We start from the raw sequence: 20,280 nt of genomic DNA on the forward strand, positions 1-20,280 counted from the left end.
AAAAAAATGATACACTGTTGTATTTTCATGCACTAGAGTACTATGAGATGAAAATGAGTAATACCTTTACACTATAGATGAATCTCACAAAAACACTGAATGAAAGAAGACACATCTTAATGATAAAAAAGAAGACACGCAGGGCATCTGGGTGGCTCAGGCATTAAGCGTCTGCCTTCGGCTCAGGTCATGACCCCAGAGTCCTGGGATCGAGCCCCGCATCAGGCTCCCTGCTCAGCGGGAAGCCTGCTTCTCCCTCTCCCACTCCCCCTGCTTGTGTTCCCTCTCTCCCTGTGTCTCTCTCTGTCAAATAAATAAATAAAAATCTTTAAAAAAAAAGACACGCATAAAAGTAATGTATTTGTATTTCTATAAAATGCAAAATCAGGCAAAAATAAACTATAATGTTTATATCTGGAAAGAAGAGAGGGTGGTAGTGATGGGGATGAAGGTGTAAGAGGAAGTTCCTGGGGATCCTAGTAATGTCTATTTCTTGACTTGAGTGATGATTACCCAGGTGTGTTACCTTTTATTTCATTAAGCACTTATGATTTATGTATTTTCATGCATGTTATAGTTCTTCTTTTTTTAAGATTTTATTTATTTACTTGACAGAGAGAGGGAGCGAGCACAAGCAGTGGGGGGGGGGGCAGCAGGCAGAGGGAGAAGCAGGCTCCCCACAGAGCAGGGGGAGCCCGATGTGGGACTCGATCCCAGGACCCTGGGATCATGACCTGAGCCAAAGGCAGACACTTAACCAACTGAGCCACCCAGGCGCCCTATAGTTCAACTTTTTTAAAAGGTGTAAAGTTTTGGCTGCTATACCAAGAAGTCTGGCTCTTTCTCACAGTGAAAGGTTACTCTGGAAATGAAATCAACACTGTCCTTGGACCAGATTATTAAGGAATTGGGGTTTCCCTGCCAAACTCCTTCATACTTTTAGAATAAAGACCAATCTTGCAGATCAACCACTTAAGTGGAACCAGAAATCCATATTTTCATTTGAAAGCCCCTACTGTTTAACTATCAACAACCCATTCAACTGTTTTAAACATGAGTTTAAACAGTCCAAACAAAATGCATCTGTAGCTATATTAAGCCCCAGAACTCCGGTTTTGACTTATGGACAAATAGGGAAATGCCTTCTCTCAGAGATATTCTTAGCTTCTTGCCATACCCATGTTTCCAAAAATACAGCCAATTACCCACTCTTTCCAGACGGGGATTTTTTTTTCCCCCTGAATCCTTGCATTTTTGTTTTTGTTTTTTTCTCTTTTCTAAAAAGCAGGACTGGACACCATGGATTTCCATCTCTTTCTCTTACAATGGGACAGAAAGGAAACACTTTTGAAGGGTGAGGAGAGTGGAGAACCATGGGAATTGCTTTTTTTTTTCTCCATAGGATTTTCCTTGAAAAATCTCTTCTGGATTTGTGTTTTGAATTCCCTAATAGACTCTAATACTCAACCACTCACCCTCCTCCTAAGGATGATGTCCCACCCTGCAATGGCTGCCCCTGGAGTCCCATGGGGGCACAGGTAAGGAGATTGAGAGCTTCCCTCAGTCCCCTCACCCAGATTAAAGCATTAATCAATTCAAACCTTAGGTTGCACAATGAGAGAACACAGGAGCCAATGATGAGAGGCAGTAGAGGCAAGCGTGTTACTCCCCCAAGCCAGAAAGACAAATCCCACAGTCAGAATCTTGTACCCCGTGAATGGATCCATGACAGCCTAGACTTTTCTCTTAAATATCCAGTATGAACCACAGACCCATGTACAGCATAAAACAGTAAAAGTTTAGGGGCGCCTGGGTGGCTCAGTCCAAGAAAGGGCGTGGAAATTGTTATGTGGCATAAATGCATGTTCTGCCTGGTACTGCAAACTCTTCCAGGCCCTATGTCTTTCAAAATCCACCTAGTCCCCCATCCTGCCCCCCTCAACCCCTGGAATCCTAGAGTCTCACTTTCTGTCCTTTGGAACCAATACAGCTTCCTATAAGCAGGCAGATTCCATTCTGGGGTGCCAAGAACCCTCCACCCCCACCCCAGGCCTTTGCATGAAGTCTGGCTTACACATCTGAGGACTTACTTTCTTCACAACTGTTTTAGGTAATAATTCACCATATCCAAAAGCCATCAGTGAGAGAATTTACATTTTGCCATTCACTTTAAATTTTCACAAAATGTATTTGGTGTTCATTGTAGTTTTTTATTGATATATTGTGACTCTATAATGGGAGGACTTTGGCATGACAAATTCCCACTGTAGGAAAAGGGTATCTATCTGAGAGCATCAGAGTGGATTATTCCAGAGGACAATGATAAGCAAGAATAACAGATAGGGCGCCTGGGTGGCTCAGTTGGTTAAGTGACTGCCTTCGGCTCAGGTCATGATCCTGGAGTCCCGGGATCGAGTCCCACATCGGGCTCCCTGCTCAGCGGGGAGTCTGCTTCTCCCTCTGACCCTCTTCCCTGTTGTGCTCTCTATCTCTCATTCTCTCTCTCTCAAATAAATAAATAAAATCTTTAAAAAAAAAAAAAGAATAACAGATATAAAAGCAGCTACCACTCCTAGGGCTGAGTTCCAAACCTTCTGGAGAGGACTCAAGTCATGGCCCACTGAATGGCAGAGAAGTCACTGTGGTGTCACGGCAGCGGAACTTGCTATAAACCTACCTTCTGGAACCTCCTGGAAATCAGTGCTTTAAGGTGTTAGTGAGAGATGTTCAAGGGGACTACCAGGGGAATGCAAAACACTGTACCCAGCCGAGCCCAGTCACTAGGGATACCCGAAACCCACAGCGCACTCATCTAAAGCATATTCTAGCTACCTCAGCTCCCTGGATGTGTTATGAGCCCGACCCACCCAGATCTCCTGTCACAGCTTTGTCCCATTTTAGATTTCCTCTTTGGCCACTTCACAATTCTGAAGCTGCAACTTTTCCAGTGCCCACTTCCACAAGCAAATTTCAGGTCTTTTTTCAATATAAAGTGCCATATTTGTTGTAGTATTTATGTAGTTCACAAATTTATGAAGTGTGAAATCACACTATTGTTTTAGTAGGTTCGTACTTTTTTTTTAATGCGTCACTGACAGTTTTTGAGGATTATGCCCCTAATCCCATTTTTCCCATAAGCCCCATGGTTTTCAATGTGTGATTTTAGTGGTTTTTAGGAATGCATATGTTATATTATTGCAGAATTGATTGTATATACAACTCTAGGCTAAAACATTTTAAAATCTTGGTGAAATGAGTGATTTTCTAGGAAATTTTCAAAACTGATGTAAGAAGAAGTTAAAATCCTGAACTGATCACAAATCACAAAGAATCTTTTTTTAGGTTATCAACAATATACTACCAAGAAAGATGTCTAATTGGCTTTGAGAGTAAATTATTTCAGATGCTCTAGAAATAAATCATTTCTATACTGTATAAATGCTGCCGAACACTGGGGAAAATGGAATATTTCCCAATTCATTTTATGAAACTAACAGAAACCTGGACACTGACTCCTGGCTAACATATACAACATAAAAAAAAATTCAAAACCTATCAATCTCACTTAAAAGTACAGATGTAATGATTGTAAACAAAATATAAGCAAATCAGATTCAACCACATTTTTAAAGGATCATAATGATGCTATGCCCAATTTGGATTTACCATAGGAGAACTAGTTAAACATTAGGAAATCTGTTAATATAGTTCATTGTATAAATAGGAGAAAGGACAATTCAAATAGGTACAAAACCAGTATTCTGTGAAATTAAACATTCAATAATTATTTTAGTGAACAAAAGCTCTAGAAAAGTAGGAATAGATAAGTATTTCTATACCATGAAAAAAATTTAAATCTATCTCAAACCAATAGCTAATATCAAAAGATAAAAGGTAAAACACCAAAAATGTTCCTGTTAAGTAATATGGTACTATTACTGTAACACTAGGATTATAAAGTACTTACTAAGTAAAGTACCAGCCAATATTCCAAGAATTTTACATTCAGTAGTTAAATCTTCGGAACAGACCTATGATGGAACTATGCCCAAGGTTACACAGTAGGGCATAAACAAAGTTTCTGTTATTCACAGATGATATCGTTACCTAGAAACCCAAGGGAAGCACCTGAAAAATTGCTGGAATCAATTATAATTCAGTAACATAGCTGGTTATAAAATATTTAAACAAAAACTAATAACTTCCTTTCAGCCAGAGCTGCCATCTTCCAGTAATTCGTCAAAATGACCAACACAAAGGGAAAGAGGAGAGGTACCCGCTATATGTTCTCTAGGCCTTTTAGAAAACATGGAGTTGTTCCTTTGGCCACATACATGCGAATCTATAAAAAGGTGATATTGTGGACATAAAGGGAATGGGCACTGTTCAAAAAGGAATGCCCCACAAATGTTACCATGGCAAAACTGGAAGAGTCTACAATGTTACTCAGCATGCTGCTGGCATTGTTATAAACAAACAAGTTAGGGGCAAGATTCTTGCCAAGAGAATTAATGTATGCATTGAGCATATTAAACACTCACAGAGCCAAGATAGCTTCCTGAAGCGTGTCAAGGAAAATGATCAGAAAAAGGAGGAAGCCAAAGAGAAGGGTACTTGGGTTCAACTGAAGTGCCAGCCTGCCCCACCCAGAGAAGCACACTTTGTGGGAACCAATGGAAAGGAGCCCAAACTGCTGGAACCCATTCCCAATGAATTCATGGCATGATAAATGTAAAGAAAATAAAAGACCTCAAGATTGTAAAAATGTTTCTCTTAATTGAGTAGCAGTGTGGTATCCTTTCCCCCCAAAAAAATATTTAAAGCAAATTTTGTGTCCTAATTCATTGGGTGATGTCCTTATTCAAACTTAGTGGCTTTTTTCTTGCTGAAAGATGTGAGGTGGTTTCTTGTAGAACAATATACTCAATTGGTTAGGAAACAGCCAGATATTACTTTAAAAATATTTATAGTTTTATAGGTCTGTCTATACCTAGGTCTAGGTATAGACCTATAAACTAAAAAACCTATTTATAGGTCTATACCTAGACCTCCAAATCCCTAAGAAGAAAGAATTTTAAAAATATGTGAAAGGTTATCTGTCGCATTGCATTTAAGCTCAGGGCAAGCTGAGTTCTTGTAATTGTATCCTGTCTTAAATAGCTGTGTTTTAAGGATAAAGAACTTGCCTTTGAAGCCTACTATTTATAAACAGATGGTCTGAGGGAGGCTTGTTTTCCCTGTCATTTCCTGTTACGGTTTTCCTGCATGGTGCTCTAGCTCTTAGGAAAAATGTATTTCTTGGAATTGCTCTTTCTTGCCCCAGGTCCTTTGTACTTGTCTTTGCCTGAAATACCTACACTTTAAGTTGGTGAAAACAAAACAAAACTAAACTAATAGCTTTTCCATATACTTTCCCACATACTAGCAATGATTAGTCGCCAAAGTTTCAACAGAAATGGATTTTTAATTTTCTGGGAATAAAGTGATAAAAGTATAATATGTATATGAATGCAACTTCAAAACTTTACTAAATGACATGGAAAAAGAGTTAAATAGAGAGATGTATCATGTTCTTGGACAGGAATACACAGTATTGTAAATACCTTCATTCTCTCAAAATTAATTTATAAACTTAATACAGTTATGAGTAAAATTCCAAAGGGGTATTTCTTAAATATATTTTTTAATATTTTATTTTTAAAAAATTTTGGGGGGCTCCTGGGTTGCTCAGTCGGTTAAACGTCCACCTTGGGCTCAGGTCATGATCCCAGGGTCCTGGGATAGAGCTCCATGTCAGGCTCGCTCAGGGGGGAGTCTGCTTCTCCCTCCCCCTCTACCCCTCCCCCTTTCTCATGCGCACATGCCCGTTCTCTCTCAAATAAATAAAATCTTTTAAAAAATTAAGTATTATGCAGCCATCAAAAGGAATGAGATCTTGCCATCTGCAACAACATGGATGGAACTGGAGGGTGTTATGCTGAGTGAAATAAGTCAATCAGAGAAGACATGTATCATATGACCTCACTGATATGAGGAATTCTTAATCTCAGGAAACAAACTGAGGGTTGCTGGCGTGGTGGGGGGTGGGAGGGATGGGGTGGCTGGGTGATAGACATTGGGGAGGGTATGTGCTATGGTGAGCGCTGTGAATTGTGCAAGACTGTTGAATCACAGATCTGTACTTCTGAAACAAATAATGCAATATATGTTAAGAAAAAAAAAAGAAGAAAGCAGGAGGGGAAGAATGAAGGGGAGTAAATCGGAGGGGGAGATGAACCACGAGAGACGATGGACTCTGAAAAACAAACTGAGGGTTCTAGAGGGGAGGGGGGTGGGGGGATGGGTTGGCCTGGTGATGGGTATTGAGGAGGGCACGTTCTGCGTGGAGCACTGGGTGTTATGCACAAACAATGAATCATGGCACACTACATCAAAAGCTATTGATGTAATGTATGGTGATGAACATAAGAATAAAAAAATTTAAAGAAAAAATTAAATAAAAATAAATTTTTTTAATTTAAATTCAATTTAGTTAACATATAGTGGATTATTAGTTTCAGGGGTAGAATTTAGTGATTCATTAGTAGCATATAACACCCAGGGCTCATTACATCAAGTGCCCTCCTTAATGCCCATCACCCAGTTACCCCATCCCCTTCCCCACCTCTCCTCCAGCAACCCTCAGTTTATTTCCTATAGTTAAGAGTCTCTTGTGGTTTGCCTCACTCTCTGTTTTTATCTTATTTTATTTTTCCTTCCCTTCCCCTATTTTCATCTGTTTTGTTTGTTTTTTAAATTCCACATATGAGTGAAATCATATGGTATTTATCTTTCTCTGAGGGGGTATTTTTAATCTAACAAAATAATCATTGGGTTCATGTGGGAGAAAATGTTCAAAAATCACCAAGAAAATGCTTAAGTAATGAGAGGTACTTTGATCTTAAAATGTGCTCTGAACTAAAATGTGCTTTAAACGACAGTAAATAAAAAACATATTATACTGAAAATAGACTAGAGAGACTAATAAAACTGCAAAATCCAATTGCATGCTAGAGAGAAAACCTAGAGTCAGACCAAGCATAGTAATTAGCATGTGACAGAAGTAACATTTCAAACCAGTACAGAATAAAGGCGTTATTCAATAAATGATATTGTGATAATTTGGGTGAAATTTTTTTGTTTTTGAAGATTTTTTAAATTTATTTATTTGACAGAGAGAGACACAGCGAGAGAGGGAACACAAGCAGGGGGAGTGGGAGAGGGAGAAGCAGGCTCCCCACCAAGCAGGAAGCCCAACGCAGGGCTCGATCCCAGGACCCTGGGATCATGACCTGAGCCGAAGGCAGACACTTAACCCACTGAGCCACCCAGGCGCCCCTGGCTGAAATTTTCTAATTAAAGAATTAAAATTTTGATAATAAAACAAAAAACCTATTGTTTTTTGAAAGTAAAGATTTACTTACTCTTGCATTGGAAAAGACTTTTTATTGTAGTATAATACACATAACATGAAATTTATTATTTTAGCACTTTAAAGTGTACAATTCGGTGACATTAAGTACATTCACAATATTGTGCAACTGTCATCACTATCTGCTTCCAGATCTTTTAATCACCCCAAAGAAAACCCCATATCCATTAAGCAGTCAACCCCCATTTTTCCCTCATTCCCACTGGCAACCATGAACTTTCTGTCTATGGATTTGCCTATTCTAGACATTTCATATAAATAGAAACATATATATTGTGCCTATTGTTTCTGGCTTCTTTCATTTCACATAACATTTCCAAACTCATCCATGTTTTAGCATGAATCAGTACTTCATTACTTTTAACGGCTGAATGATATTCCAGTGTACGGATATACTACTTTTTGTTTGTCATTCATCAGTTGATGGACATTTGGGTTGTTTCTACCTTTTGGCTATTATGAACAGTATTGCTACAACCACCTGTGTACAAGTTTTTGTGTGGACCTATGTTTTCAATTCTCTTGATTTATGAATTTTAGGAGTGATTTCCATTTCTGCAAAAAGGCCTTTGGGATTCTGATAAGGATTGCATTGAATCTGTAGATCACTTTGTAGTATGATAGATATAGTATTGTCATCCTAACAATATTAAGTCTTCCAAACCATGAATTTGGATGTATTTCCATTTATTTAGATCTTCCTTAATTTCTTTCAGCAATTTTTTGTAGTTTTTAGTGTACAAGTCTCACACCTCTTTGGTCAACTTTATTTTTTTAGTATTTTATTCTTTTTATGTATTGTAAATGGAATTGTTTTTTAAATGTCATTTTTAGATTGCTAATTGCTAATGAATATAAATACAACTGGTTCTTGTGTGTTTTGTATCCTGCAACTTTGCTGAATTGGTTTATTAGTGCTAATAAACACACATTGTGTATTTTTAGGAATTTGTCCATTTCATCTAGATTATTTAATTTGTTGGCATGCACCTGTTCAGAATATTCTTTTATGACCTTTTTTTTTCCTGTAAGGTCAGTAGTAATGTTATCACTTTCACTTCTGATTTTATTAATTTGAGTCTTCTTTCTTTTTTTTTTTCATAGTCTAGCTAAAGATTTGTCAATTTTGTTTATCTTTTCAAGGAACCAACTTTTGGTTTAATGGATTTTCTCTATTACTTTTGTATTCTCTACTTTGGTTATCTCCACTCTAATCTTTATTATTTCCTTCCTTCTGATCTCTTTAGGTTTAGTTTGCTCTTTTTCTAGTGTGTGTGTGTGTGTGTGTGTGTGTGTGTGTGTGTGTGTGGGACAGTGTGCTTTATAAGCCTGACACCAAAGGATAAAAATCATAAAAAAACCTGACAGCTTAATTACAAGAAAAACATTTAACTTATATACATCAAAAAACACATGAATAAATTAAAAGACAAAAAACAAACTGGAAAAATATTTAAAACCTTTGTCAGACAAAGGTTAACATTCTAAGAGCTCCTGCAAACAGTAAAATGAACATCCTAGCAGAAAAGTAGGTAATAGACAAGCCTAAGAAAAAGAATGAAAGAAAAATCACCCTAATGGTTACTAAACATATAATTAAATTCTGAACCATAATTGTAAATAAAGAAATTAAAATAAAAGATGTAATATTTCTCTGTTAATTTTCTTACTGGGGTGAAATTCACGTAACACCAAAATTAATCATTTCAAAGTAAGCAGTTCAGTGGCATTTAGTACATTCACAATGTTATGTAACTACCACATCTATCTAGTTCCAAAAATTTTCATCACCCCAAAAGGAAACCTAGTACCCATTAAGCAGTTACTCTTCACTCACCCTCCCCCCAGCTACTAGCACCATCGATATTTTTTTTTCCATCAAAGAGGAAATAAAACAGTGATAATTCACCTATTGGTACATCAGAATCACCTGGGAAGCCTCAAAAATTCCAATGCCTAAAGGCACATCCCAGACCAATTAAATCAGAATCTTTGGGAATGGGACCAGGGTATCAGTATTTTCTAAGGTTCTCCACATGAGGACACCTGGGTGGCTCAGTTGGTTAAGCGTCTGCCTTCAGCTCAGGTCACGATCCCAGGAAACTGCGATCAAGTCCCCGCTTCTCCCTCTACCTGCCATTCCCCCTGCTTGTGCGCTCTTTCTCTCTCGCTCTCTCTCTCTCTCTCTCTCTGACATAAAAATAAATAAAATCTTTAAAAAAAAAGGTTCTCCATATGATTCCAATGTACAGTCAAGGTTGAGAATCAGTAATTTAAAAGAATGATAATATCCAATGTTAATTCTAGTGACAGTGTATCCTAGTATAGGGTGCTCTGTAATTTGTGCAAATTTTTGAAAGAATTGTCTGGCAATAATAATAGCTTACGTTTATTGAGCTCTTATCATGTTCAGACGCTAGGCTAAGTGTGTTATTAGTTCTTTTAATCCTCACAGCAGCTCTATGGAGCAGTGTGTTATCACCCTCATTTTACAGATGTACAAACAGAGATACAGAGAAACTAAATGATGTAACTAAATAACATAGCAAGTGTTTTTAATCCATGTTTTAGCCACTACTCTACATTGTAGACTGCCATCTTTTATTTTATTTTTATGTTTTTTAAAGATTTACTTATTTGAGAGAGAGACACACAGAGAGCATGCAAGAGAGGGGGGAGGGGCAAAGGGAAAGGGAGAAGCAGACTCCCTGCTGAGCAGGGAGCCCGATGCAGGGCTCGATCCCAGGACCTTAAGATCATGACCTGAGTCAAAGGCAAGGAAATCATCCTGGATATGCACAAGAATTTTCAGTGCATGCTATTTAAAAATGAAAATTGAAAACAATCTAAATACCCAGGTGTACAATATGAAATTATTAAATTACATAAATTATGTGATTGAATATGAGATAGCTATTTTAAAGATTTTATTTATTTATTTGTCAGAGCCAGAGAGAGCACAAGCAGGGGGAGCAGCAGGCAGAGAGAGAAGCAGGCTTCCCGCTGAGCAAGGAGCCCGATGTGAGACTCGATCCCAGGACCCTGGGATCATGACCTGAGCTGAAGGCAGACGCTTAACAACTGAACCATCCAGTCATCCTAAGAAGTGGCTATTTTATTTTTTTAAGATTTTATTTATTTATTTGACAGAGAGAGACACAGCGAGAGAGGGAACACAAGCAGGGGGAGTGGGAGAGGGAGAAGCAGGCTTCCCGTTGAGCAGGGAGCCCGATGTGGGGCTCGATCCCAGGACCCTGGGATCATGACCTGAGCCGAAGGCGGACGTTTTACCGACTGAGCCACCCAGGCGCCCCGAGGTAGCTATTTTAAAGGGTGATTGAATATATGTGTACACAGTTGAATGACTCCAAATGCTAATAGTATCTCTGAATGACAGATTATGGATAACTTTTATCTTCTTCTTTTTTGCATATGTGTATTTCCTAATTTTTCTATAATGCTTATGTATTTTTTGGTTTTTAAAATAAGTTTAAAGGGGCACCTGGCTGGCTCATTTGGTGGACTGTGGGACCCTTGATCTCAGGGTTGTGAGTTCAAGCCCTATGTTCAGTGAAGAGTTTACTTAAAAAAAAAAAATCTTTAAAAAAATAAAATAAGTTTGAAATGTTAACTGTCTTCATCAACAAACCTCCTCTATCCCTTTGCCCTTGGGATACAGTATAATCTGGAGACCTTACACAAAACCTATCATGCTCCCATCATCCCCTCTCCATTTTTGAAACTTTTGGGTTCTGGTCTGTACTATTCCAAGCTGTCTCTACTCCAGATGAAAAGAGAATTAGATGTTACTATTTTAACCCCCAAACTCAACTTGTTTCCTTCCCCCCTTACACCTATGCCTTCATTTCTTCAAAACAAACATCAAATCCACCCTCTAGTGTTGCATGGTTGAGGAGCTAAATGTGACTAAGAACTTAAAGAGAAAAGCATAGAAATAAAACCTATCCCACCCCTTCTCAAATATTTTTTTTCCTTTCTTGTTTTTGGTGGCGGGGGGTGGGGGGCTTCTCCTTTTACTTTATCTTTTTTCTCCTTTTCCCTGAAAAGAAATAGATAATGTAGCACCACTTCCCTCCCCCCACACACCATCCTGGATTCAGGTCATACTTACTGTTACTATCCAGCCACTTACTATACATCTTGTATAACTTGCTTCACCTGTTTCTTCTGTAACTAAATTAATCATATCTACCTTATTTGCATTACAAAGTAGTGGTGTTATAACCTGCAAATATTCTGAAGATAAAAAATACACTTTATAAATTCTGAAGAAGGCAATTTTTTTCCTCTCTAATTTCTTCTTTTGCTCTCCTGCCTCCTTTGAATACTTGTTAGATTTTCTTCCTTTTCTGCTCCTCTCCTTCCCATTTTCTACCTCCTCACCTCTGTTCATTTATTCATTCTGCAAACATTGATCAACAGTTGGGTCAGGCACACTGCTAGAGTTCTTTGAAGAGCTCACAGCTAAAGTGGGGAACCAGGCTCGTAGACCAGTAGCTGCAGTATGATGTCTAAGTACTAGAATAGCACAGAGGACCCTGCGACAAAATCTGGGCACAGGAAGTCTTCATAGAGGAAGTGGTGGTTTGAAGAGGGCCTTGAAGGATGAAATAGTTCACAGATAAGCAGAGGAGGGAGAGAAGAGCATCCCAGATAGAAGGGCCACATGCACAGACAGAAACATGGGTAATCCCAGAAAGGCAGAGGCAGAAAATGCAGTTAGAATGGAAGGCTACAGCCACATCAGCAATGTTTTTAAACCTGACTAGAGAGTTTGGATTTAACAACCCGGCTCAGGGGTTTCTGGTTTTGTTTTTGCTGTGGTCTCAGGAGTGGGCTGGCAGGATCATTGAGCGGTCTCAAAGCAGTGCAATAGGAAAACATGGGGCCCCTTGTTCAAAGATTATTACAAATTTCAAAATGGGGATGGCAGAGCATTAAACCCAGCACAGGCCCTTCTAAGCACGGGGCTCTGTGTGACTGTACAGTTTGAGCACCCATGAAGTCAGCCCTGATGAAAGGCAATAGTAACACGGACAGGCCTGGCACAATACACAGGAACTGACCCAGGCAGTACAGGAAATGAGGCAGTTGGGATCCCACAGTGAGGTCTGTGAACTATCTGAAGTATTTAAAATATTTAGTAGAGGGGCACCTGGGTGGCTCAGGTTAAGCGTCTGCCTTCGGCTCAGATCATGATCCCAGGGTCCTGGGATCGAGCCCCGCATCAGGCTCCCTGCTCAGCAGGAAGCCTGCTTCTCCCTCTCCCACTCCCCCTGCTTGTGCTCTCTCTCTTGCTGTCTCTCTCTCTGTCAAAAAAAAAAAATCTTAAAAAAAATATTTAGTAGAAATGGACACTGAAGGTATCCAATATCCAATGGATATTGGAAGTAGAAAGGAAAATTTTAATAAATTTGAAATAAAAATGGGTAAAAGGTTACATCATAAATGCAATGTTGTAAAAAGAGACTAAAAAGGGTGTCTCAGTTGTCGCCGCTCTAACAAAATACCACAGACTGGGTGGCTCATAAACAATAGAAACTTAGTTCTGGAGGCTGGAAGTCCTAGATCAGAGTGCCAGCATGGTCAGGTTCTTGTGCAGGGGGAGTGACAGAGGGAGAGGGAGAAGCAGATCCCCAGCTGAGCAGGGAGCTGGGACTCGATCCCAGGACGCTGGGATCATGACCTGAGCTGAAGGCAGACGCTTAACAGACTGAGCCACCCAGGCGCCCTTGGGAGGACTTTTTGAGGAAAAAGCCAAAATCACTAAAGACTCTCTCCCACGTCCAACCAAGGAAAGATCGCCTTGGTGGGCCCAACCCCCTCTGTCTATGCGTTGATTTGGAATTTTGTTAGACCCCATGCTCCAGCATATACCCCTCTGGGTTCACATTACCATCCCATCCCCATCTTAGCCCCTTCCTGGTCTCCCACCCCTCCTCTATTCCCACTGTCTGCCAAGACTTGCCGAGGTCTTTCTTCTTTTTGCAGTGGCTACACTGTCATTTATTTGAGGAGAGCAAAGGGTCACCGAATTTGGCTGCCTCATCCCTTGTGGGTGGTTTTATGGAAAGGGAGGTGGGGGTGAAGGAGAGGGAGGGCTAGCTGGGAAAAAGATGATATTGGATTTGTGAGCCTGAATTTTATTTGATTTTGTTTTGCTAAATTTTGAGAAAATATGGCCCCAGTTTATGAACATGATCTTGGTTTGCAAGGCAAGGGCTAAATTCTAACAACAGCCCTGAACTGAGGTTTTAGGGGCTGAACAGAGGATGAGTTTGAGTTGATATTTTCAAATACAAGTAATACAGGGCTCTTACTCCACAAACCAAGAAAATGTTATTTTAACAAGTTCACAGTGGTGCCAACAGGACTCCTAGAGATCACACCCTACGGGATCATGTGCACTAGCAGCTCTGGGAATCTACACATCTCCACCTTACTATCAGGATCCTTTGAATACAAATGCCTGCCCCAACCAGTACACACTCACCCTCTAATGAAAGCAGAAGAGCCCCTCCTTACTCTAGCTCCCAGTCAGCTTTGTCACTTGTTGCTGACTGGCTGCCCCTGGGCCTTGGCCTTCTGGTTCAGTGTGCCACCCCTTTAAGGCCACCCTTGCCCACCCTCACCTGCTGCACTCCCAGCTCCACTTCCTTGACCAGGAATGGGACTCAAGCTAATAACTGTTCAGGGCCTTTCCGATCCCATTGCAAGTTGCTCCTGCTATCTGCCAACTGACATGTCCTCCCCCATCATTTCTAAACAATATTAGCTCCTGGCTCAGTGTCACTCTCTCCAATTTCTTACCTGTCCTAACACTCAGCAATTTGAAAATCCATGTAGATGAACTTTTCAACACTATACAGCATTTCACCTCCATGAGCTGCTCTCCATCGATAACACTGTCATCCACCCTCCTTCAGTCACTCATTCTGGGCTGACCATTTCATACCTGGGCCTCTGTCCTCAAACTCCAAATATGTCATCTCCTCCTCTCTCTCAGGCAGTGACTGTGGTTCCCATTTCTGAAAAAATTTCACAGGCTTCCCCACCCCCATTTCTATCTAGCCATCGGAATCTGTGTCCATATAATCGGCCTTCCCATCAGTTGCCATGGATGAACCATCTATATTTGTATAAAGACAATCCTTCACTAGACTCCATCCTTCCTCACCTTCACAAGGCTATGGCTCCAGAAATTCTCCTTGCTCTCTCTTACATCACCATTTCCCCCTCTTTTCTATGTCATTCCTATCAGCATACAGCTATGCTTTTATTCTCTCATTTTGATAAAACCCTCCCTTGACCCCACTGATGACCGAGGTCTGTTCTGATCACTGATGTATCTGGCCCTTCTACCAGCTATTGTCCCATTTCTTCGATCCCTTTGCAGTAAAACTTTTAAAAGTAGATGATTTTACTCAGTGTCATTGATTTCTCCACTCCCATTCTCTATTAATTTTGTTATAATCAGACTTTGTTGTGACCATTCTACTGACACTGCCCTTCTTGAAGTTATCAATGACCTTTATAGTACATAATCCAACAATCAGTCACCTGCTGAAGGTTCTCAAGCACCTATCAGCAGTGTCTGCACCAGCTGGTCACCTCCTTCCTGATACATGCTCTTCACTTGTTTTCCAGGACACCTCACTTTCCCGGTTTCCTCTGACCTCACCGATTGTTCCTTCTCAGACTTCTCAGCTGATTTCTTCTCTTCTTACAACCTCTTGATGTTGACATGGCCCAGGGAGCAGACCCTGATTCTCTTCTCTATTTACACTTACTCCCTTGTTGAGCTCATCCAGTCTCGTGGCTTTAAGGACCATCCATTTACCAATAGCTCCCAAATTTATATTTCTAGCACAGAACTCTTTCCTGAATTCCAGACTCATAACTACCTACTCAAAATCTCCACTTGCATACATAACAGATAGATGTGGGGAAAAATGAACTCTATTTCCACCACCACCAACTGCCCTCTAAATAAACTACTCTATCCTTAGCTTTTCCCATCTAAGTTGATGATAATGCCATCCTTCCAGGGCCTCAGGGCAAAAACAAAATCATTCTTATTGCTTTGTTTTTTTTCTTATATCCTACATTCAGTGCATCAGGAAATCTTATTGGTTTTACCTTCAAAATGTATTTATAATCTTACTACCTCTCAATATCTCCACTACCACCACCCTGGTCTATGTCACCATAATCTCTTACCTAATTGGTCTTGTTGCTTCCACACTTACCTTCCTCCAGTCTTTTCTCAACATAACAGCCAGAATGATCCTTTTAATAATGAGATCATGTTATTTCTCTGTTTAAACTCCCTGGTGACTCCCTATTTCACTCAGTATGCATTCTCAACAGGAGCAATATCATCTCCAAGGGGATGAAAGCTGTTTCGTAGGGGTCAGGGGGTAAAAAAAAATTTTGGATATTACAATGGTTTGTGGCCCTCCGAAGGCCACAGTACATAAACAAATATAAGTTATGTCTATGGTATTAAAATTTTATGAGAGGGTAGCAATTAGGAAATGAAATCTAAAGAGTCTCCTAAGGGGCATAATAATGGGGGGGGGGAGGTTGAAAACAACTAAGAGGAAAAACCAAATTCCTACACAGCTGTACATCATCTGGCCTCCATTACCTCCCTGAACTTTTCTCCTACTACTCTCCCCTTGATCCTTCAGTTTCAGCCACATTGGCTTTTTTGCTGATTCTCAAGTATATCAGTCATGCACATTCATACACACGCACACTCTGAGCCTTTGTGATAGTTACCTCTGCCATGGATACTCTCTCCCAGGTTTCTTCCAGGTTGACTCCCTCACCTCCTTTCAGTCTTTGCCTGAGTCTTCTCAACATCTCCTCAGAGAGACCTACCATGACCACCTATTTAATACTGTAGCATGTCCCCTCTTACCTCCACAGTCTGGCCCCCATTTACCTTGATGATTTTTTCCCCATATCACTTATCATCTTCTGACACACTACTTAATTTTCCTTTTATATGTATTGCTTGTTTTCTGTCTCCATCCACTAGAGTATAAGCTCCATGAGGGTAGAGATCTTTGTTCTACCCACAGCCTCTAGAACAGGGGCTGCCATAGAGTCGTAGCTTTCAATAATGAATGAATTCATCCCTTCTAGCCCTAGAGGAAAAATTTAAATCCTAGAAGGAATTATAACTTCAGTTGAGTGTGAATCTATAACTGGAAAAAAAAGTATGAGGCCAGGGCTGAGGATGTGACTCATGACCACATTATTAATTCTGTCTGGGACCCCCTCCTTCAGGTCATAAAAATAACTAGAAATTCAGGCGTGTTAAAGCTGTATCTGGAGCCTAGCCCAGGCGGAGAGGAACTTTTTGCCTGGGCTTCACATTCACGAAAGCCTCAAATGTAGGTTTTGAATGTTCCCTCTAAAGGGGGTTGGTTATATATTCAGCCAGAGACATGCCCACAAGAAAGGAAGGAGACTTTTCAGATTACAACTTAACTGGTGTCTCATTACAGCATCCTGCCTCACAGATTAACTCCGTAAACCTGGCAATTATTGTAGGACTGTCAAAATCATAAAGTTTTGTAATATCTCTGTGTTAAAAGCATTCATTTGTTAAATGGAACCATTTCAATCGTGCCATAATTTTGGAACCCTGTTTTTGCTTCTTTTTGGTTTTTCACATACTACTAAATTTGAGAAATGAGGTGGCCTGAGCTTTGAGAGAGCCTGTGTATGTTAGATGGGCTTTGTCACCTCTTGGCCACAGAGAACCAAGGAAGTGGACTCTCCAACATTACATGGGCTCCCAGCACTCACAGGCTGCCAGGCCCCAGACACTCAAATGCCTCCTCCCCTTCTGGCTCACCAGTGCTTCCCCCAAGATATGCACTTACAAAGCACATTCCTTCCCCTTTGCTCAGTTATCCCATAATACTCCTGGTTGGAGGCAGGGGAAAACCAGTGGGAAAGGATTACCCACAACTACAGGCCCAGGTATGAATGCTGCCACAGAGACCATCACAGCAAAGGGGCACCCACCCTCTTTGGGTTTTGTGGCTGTGATGGTTCATTTTATGTGTCAACTTGGCTAGGCTACGGGACCCAGTGGTTTGGTCAAACAACAGTCTAAATTATATACAACCATCTACAGAGTTCCCAACCCCCACTCTGCCTTTCCTGGCTCTTAACCCTGAAACATCCATTCAACCAGCACTTTTTGAAGAGTAATAGTCATTACGTATGAAAATAAAATGTTGAAAACATCACAGCCCTGACCCCTGTACTGCTCAGCTTGTAAGTGAGCTATGCAGGCAAACAAAGAGTAGCAGTGAAGTGCAATAAGTGCTACACTAGAGATATGAGCCCCTTAGATCCTGGTGGGACAGAGTATGTATGTTGGGAGGGGTCAAGTTGGGGGAAAATAAAGGAATGTGTAGTTTCCAGGCACTTCCCAAAGTCCCAACCTCCAAATATCATCAAAATAGGGATCCGGGTCAATATGTGAATTTGGGGGTGGGGACACATAAGCATTCAGACTATAGCAATTATCAATAAATACTTTGAAACCCTTTGTATCTCTTTCTATCCCATCCCCCTCTCAATCCCAGAAGTAACCACTATTCCAATTTTTAAAAATCATTCCCTTGATCTTTATCGTTTTGAGATAGGTAGATAGATAACATCTCCAATTCCAAGAAGAGTGTCTGGTACACAGAAGGTGCTCAATAAACACTGGTTGAATGAAAGAATGAGAAACTTTGCTCACTACATAAGTAGTATGATTTGTGAAGATGAAACAATTCTGATGATGGCTGATGAGCATTGTCCTGTGAAGGGCTCCTCTGTGTCAAGTAAAATAAAAACAGGGAATTTCTGAGGTAAACTTAAATGTAGCTTTAAAAAGTAATAGTAACTGTAGTTGGCTGATGGAGCACTGGGAAAAGCATCAGACTCAGCGCCAGCAAACTTAGACTGGAATCTGGCTCTGCCGCTTGCCAGCTCGTGTGCCTGTGAGCAGGGCTCAACCTCTCTTAAATTTGCACTTCCTCATCCGCAAAACGGGGATACTATTACAATGTGGCTAATAAGAGGGATAGGTAAGTGTATGGATAAAAATGCTCTGAAGAGTGAGTTAAAGAAAATGATGCTACAAAGTGTCATCAATATTTAAGGCCAACAGGAGCCTTTGCAAATTAAGCATCTCCACATAACGTTGTCTCTACATCCTCCTCCCAACTTACGTTATAAACATACCTTATTTTGGGGGCATCTGGGTAGTTCAGTGGGTTAGGCATCCATCTCTTGATTTTGGCTCAGGTCATTATCTCACAGTTGTGGGATTGAGCCCCGTGTTGGGCTCTGTGCTCAATGTGGAGCCTCTTGGGATTCTGTCTCCCTCTGCTCCTCTTCCCCCACTCGTGTGCGCACTCTCTTTCTCTAAAAAAAAAAACCAAACATACTTCATTAAAAAAAGACATCCATCTTCTCTAATGAAACTTCTCCTCAAGCAACAGTACTTAGTTTTATTTTATTGAGATATAATTCACATACCGTAACATTCATTGTTTTAAAGTGTGCAATTCAGTGGTTTTACTACATTTAGAGTCTGTGTAACTGTCATCACTCTATCATCCTAGAACATTTTCATCACCAATTAGGAGTCGCTCCCCATTTCCCCCTCCCCTCAGCCCCTGGCAACCACTGATCTGCTTCTTGTTTCTATGGATTTGCCTAGACATCTCACATAAATAGAATCATACTCCGTGTGGCCTTGGTATCTGATGGCTTTCACTTGGCGTCATGTTTTCAAGGTTTATCCATGTTGTAGAACTTATCAATACTTCATTCCTTTTTACAGCCGGATGAGAGTCCGTTGTATGGATATACCACTGTTTTTGTTTTTGTATTTTTTTAAGATTTTTATTTATTTGACAGAGAGAGACACAGCGAGAGCAGGAACACAAGCAGGGGGAGTGGGAGAGGGAGAGGCAGGCTTCCCGCCTAGCAGGGAGCCCGATGCGGGGCTCGATCCCACGACCCTGGGATCATGACCTGAGCCGAAGGCAGGCGCTTAACGACTGAGCCACCCAGGCGCCCCTGGATATACCAGTTTTATTTACCTGTTGCTGAGTTTATGGATATTTAGGTGGTTTCCATCCTTGGGCTATTATGACTAACGCTGCTATGAACATAGGTGTGCAAGTGTTTTGGGCGGACATGTTTCCAATTCTCTCGAGTCCATCTAGGAGTGGAGCTGCTCCTAGAATAACTCTAGTTGAATTTTTCCAGGAACCGCTGATGGGTTTTCCACAGCAGCTGCAGCATTTCACAGCCCCATCAGCACTGCACGAGGACGCCAATGTCTCCACACCTTCACCAACGAGTACTTATTACTTCTAGAATCAACCTTCAATTTATCTCACCAACACTTTCTCAGTCACATTGGTATTGTGGGTCTGGAAACTATTTAAATTAAAACAAAAGTTTTCGAGGTGGCACTCAGGTATTAAAAAAACGACTTCAGAGTACTGTTTCTAATTTTTCCGGGCAGAGAATATTCAGCTTCGCCGCTGCCTCGCCTGAGGGGAGGAGGCGGGGGACTCGACTCACCGTCACAACGTTCCTCACAGAATCCCGGGAGGAAAAGCCATTTTGGGAACAAATCCCTGTCTTAAGGGGGATAGTTTCCTGGAGTAGGGATAAGAGTAGCCTTTGACTAGCTCTTCACGGGCATTTCACGTCACTTCACTTTATTCTCTGACTTGTAGCTCAGTTTCGCCTAA

The 20,280-nt window shown here is 40.7% G+C and overlaps 1 protein-coding gene and 1 pseudogene across 1 annotated transcript in view; one reads left to right on the forward strand and one right to left on the reverse strand.

Annotated features, from left to right (window-relative positions):
• The window catches only part of LOC141371087 (large ribosomal subunit protein eL21-like), a 116,027-nt pseudogene extending 111,262 nt beyond the window's left edge, over positions 1-4,765 (forward strand).
• The window catches only part of LOC112817436 (NXPE family member 3-like), a 60,222-nt gene extending 39,947 nt beyond the window's left edge, over positions 1-20,275 (reverse strand). The window contains exons 1-2 of the mRNA XM_073884292.1: positions 20,108-20,275; positions 18,752-18,934 (exon numbers count right to left, since the gene is read on the reverse strand). Of these exons, the coding sequence (XP_073740393.1) occupies positions 18,752-18,792 (41 nt within the window). The 5' untranslated portion in view covers positions 18,793-18,934; positions 20,108-20,275. The remainder of the gene's footprint in view (positions 1-18,751; positions 18,935-20,107) is intronic.
• Between the last annotated feature and the right edge of the window lie 5 nt (positions 20,276-20,280).

This window comes from Callorhinus ursinus, unplaced genomic scaffold (genome assembly GCF_003265705.2).
Source record: "Callorhinus ursinus isolate GAN/ISIS: 27379988/994484 unplaced genomic scaffold, GSC_fseal_2.0 scaffold55, whole genome shotgun sequence".
In the NCBI taxonomy this organism is placed as follows: domain Eukaryota; kingdom Metazoa; phylum Chordata; class Mammalia; order Carnivora; family Otariidae; genus Callorhinus; species Callorhinus ursinus.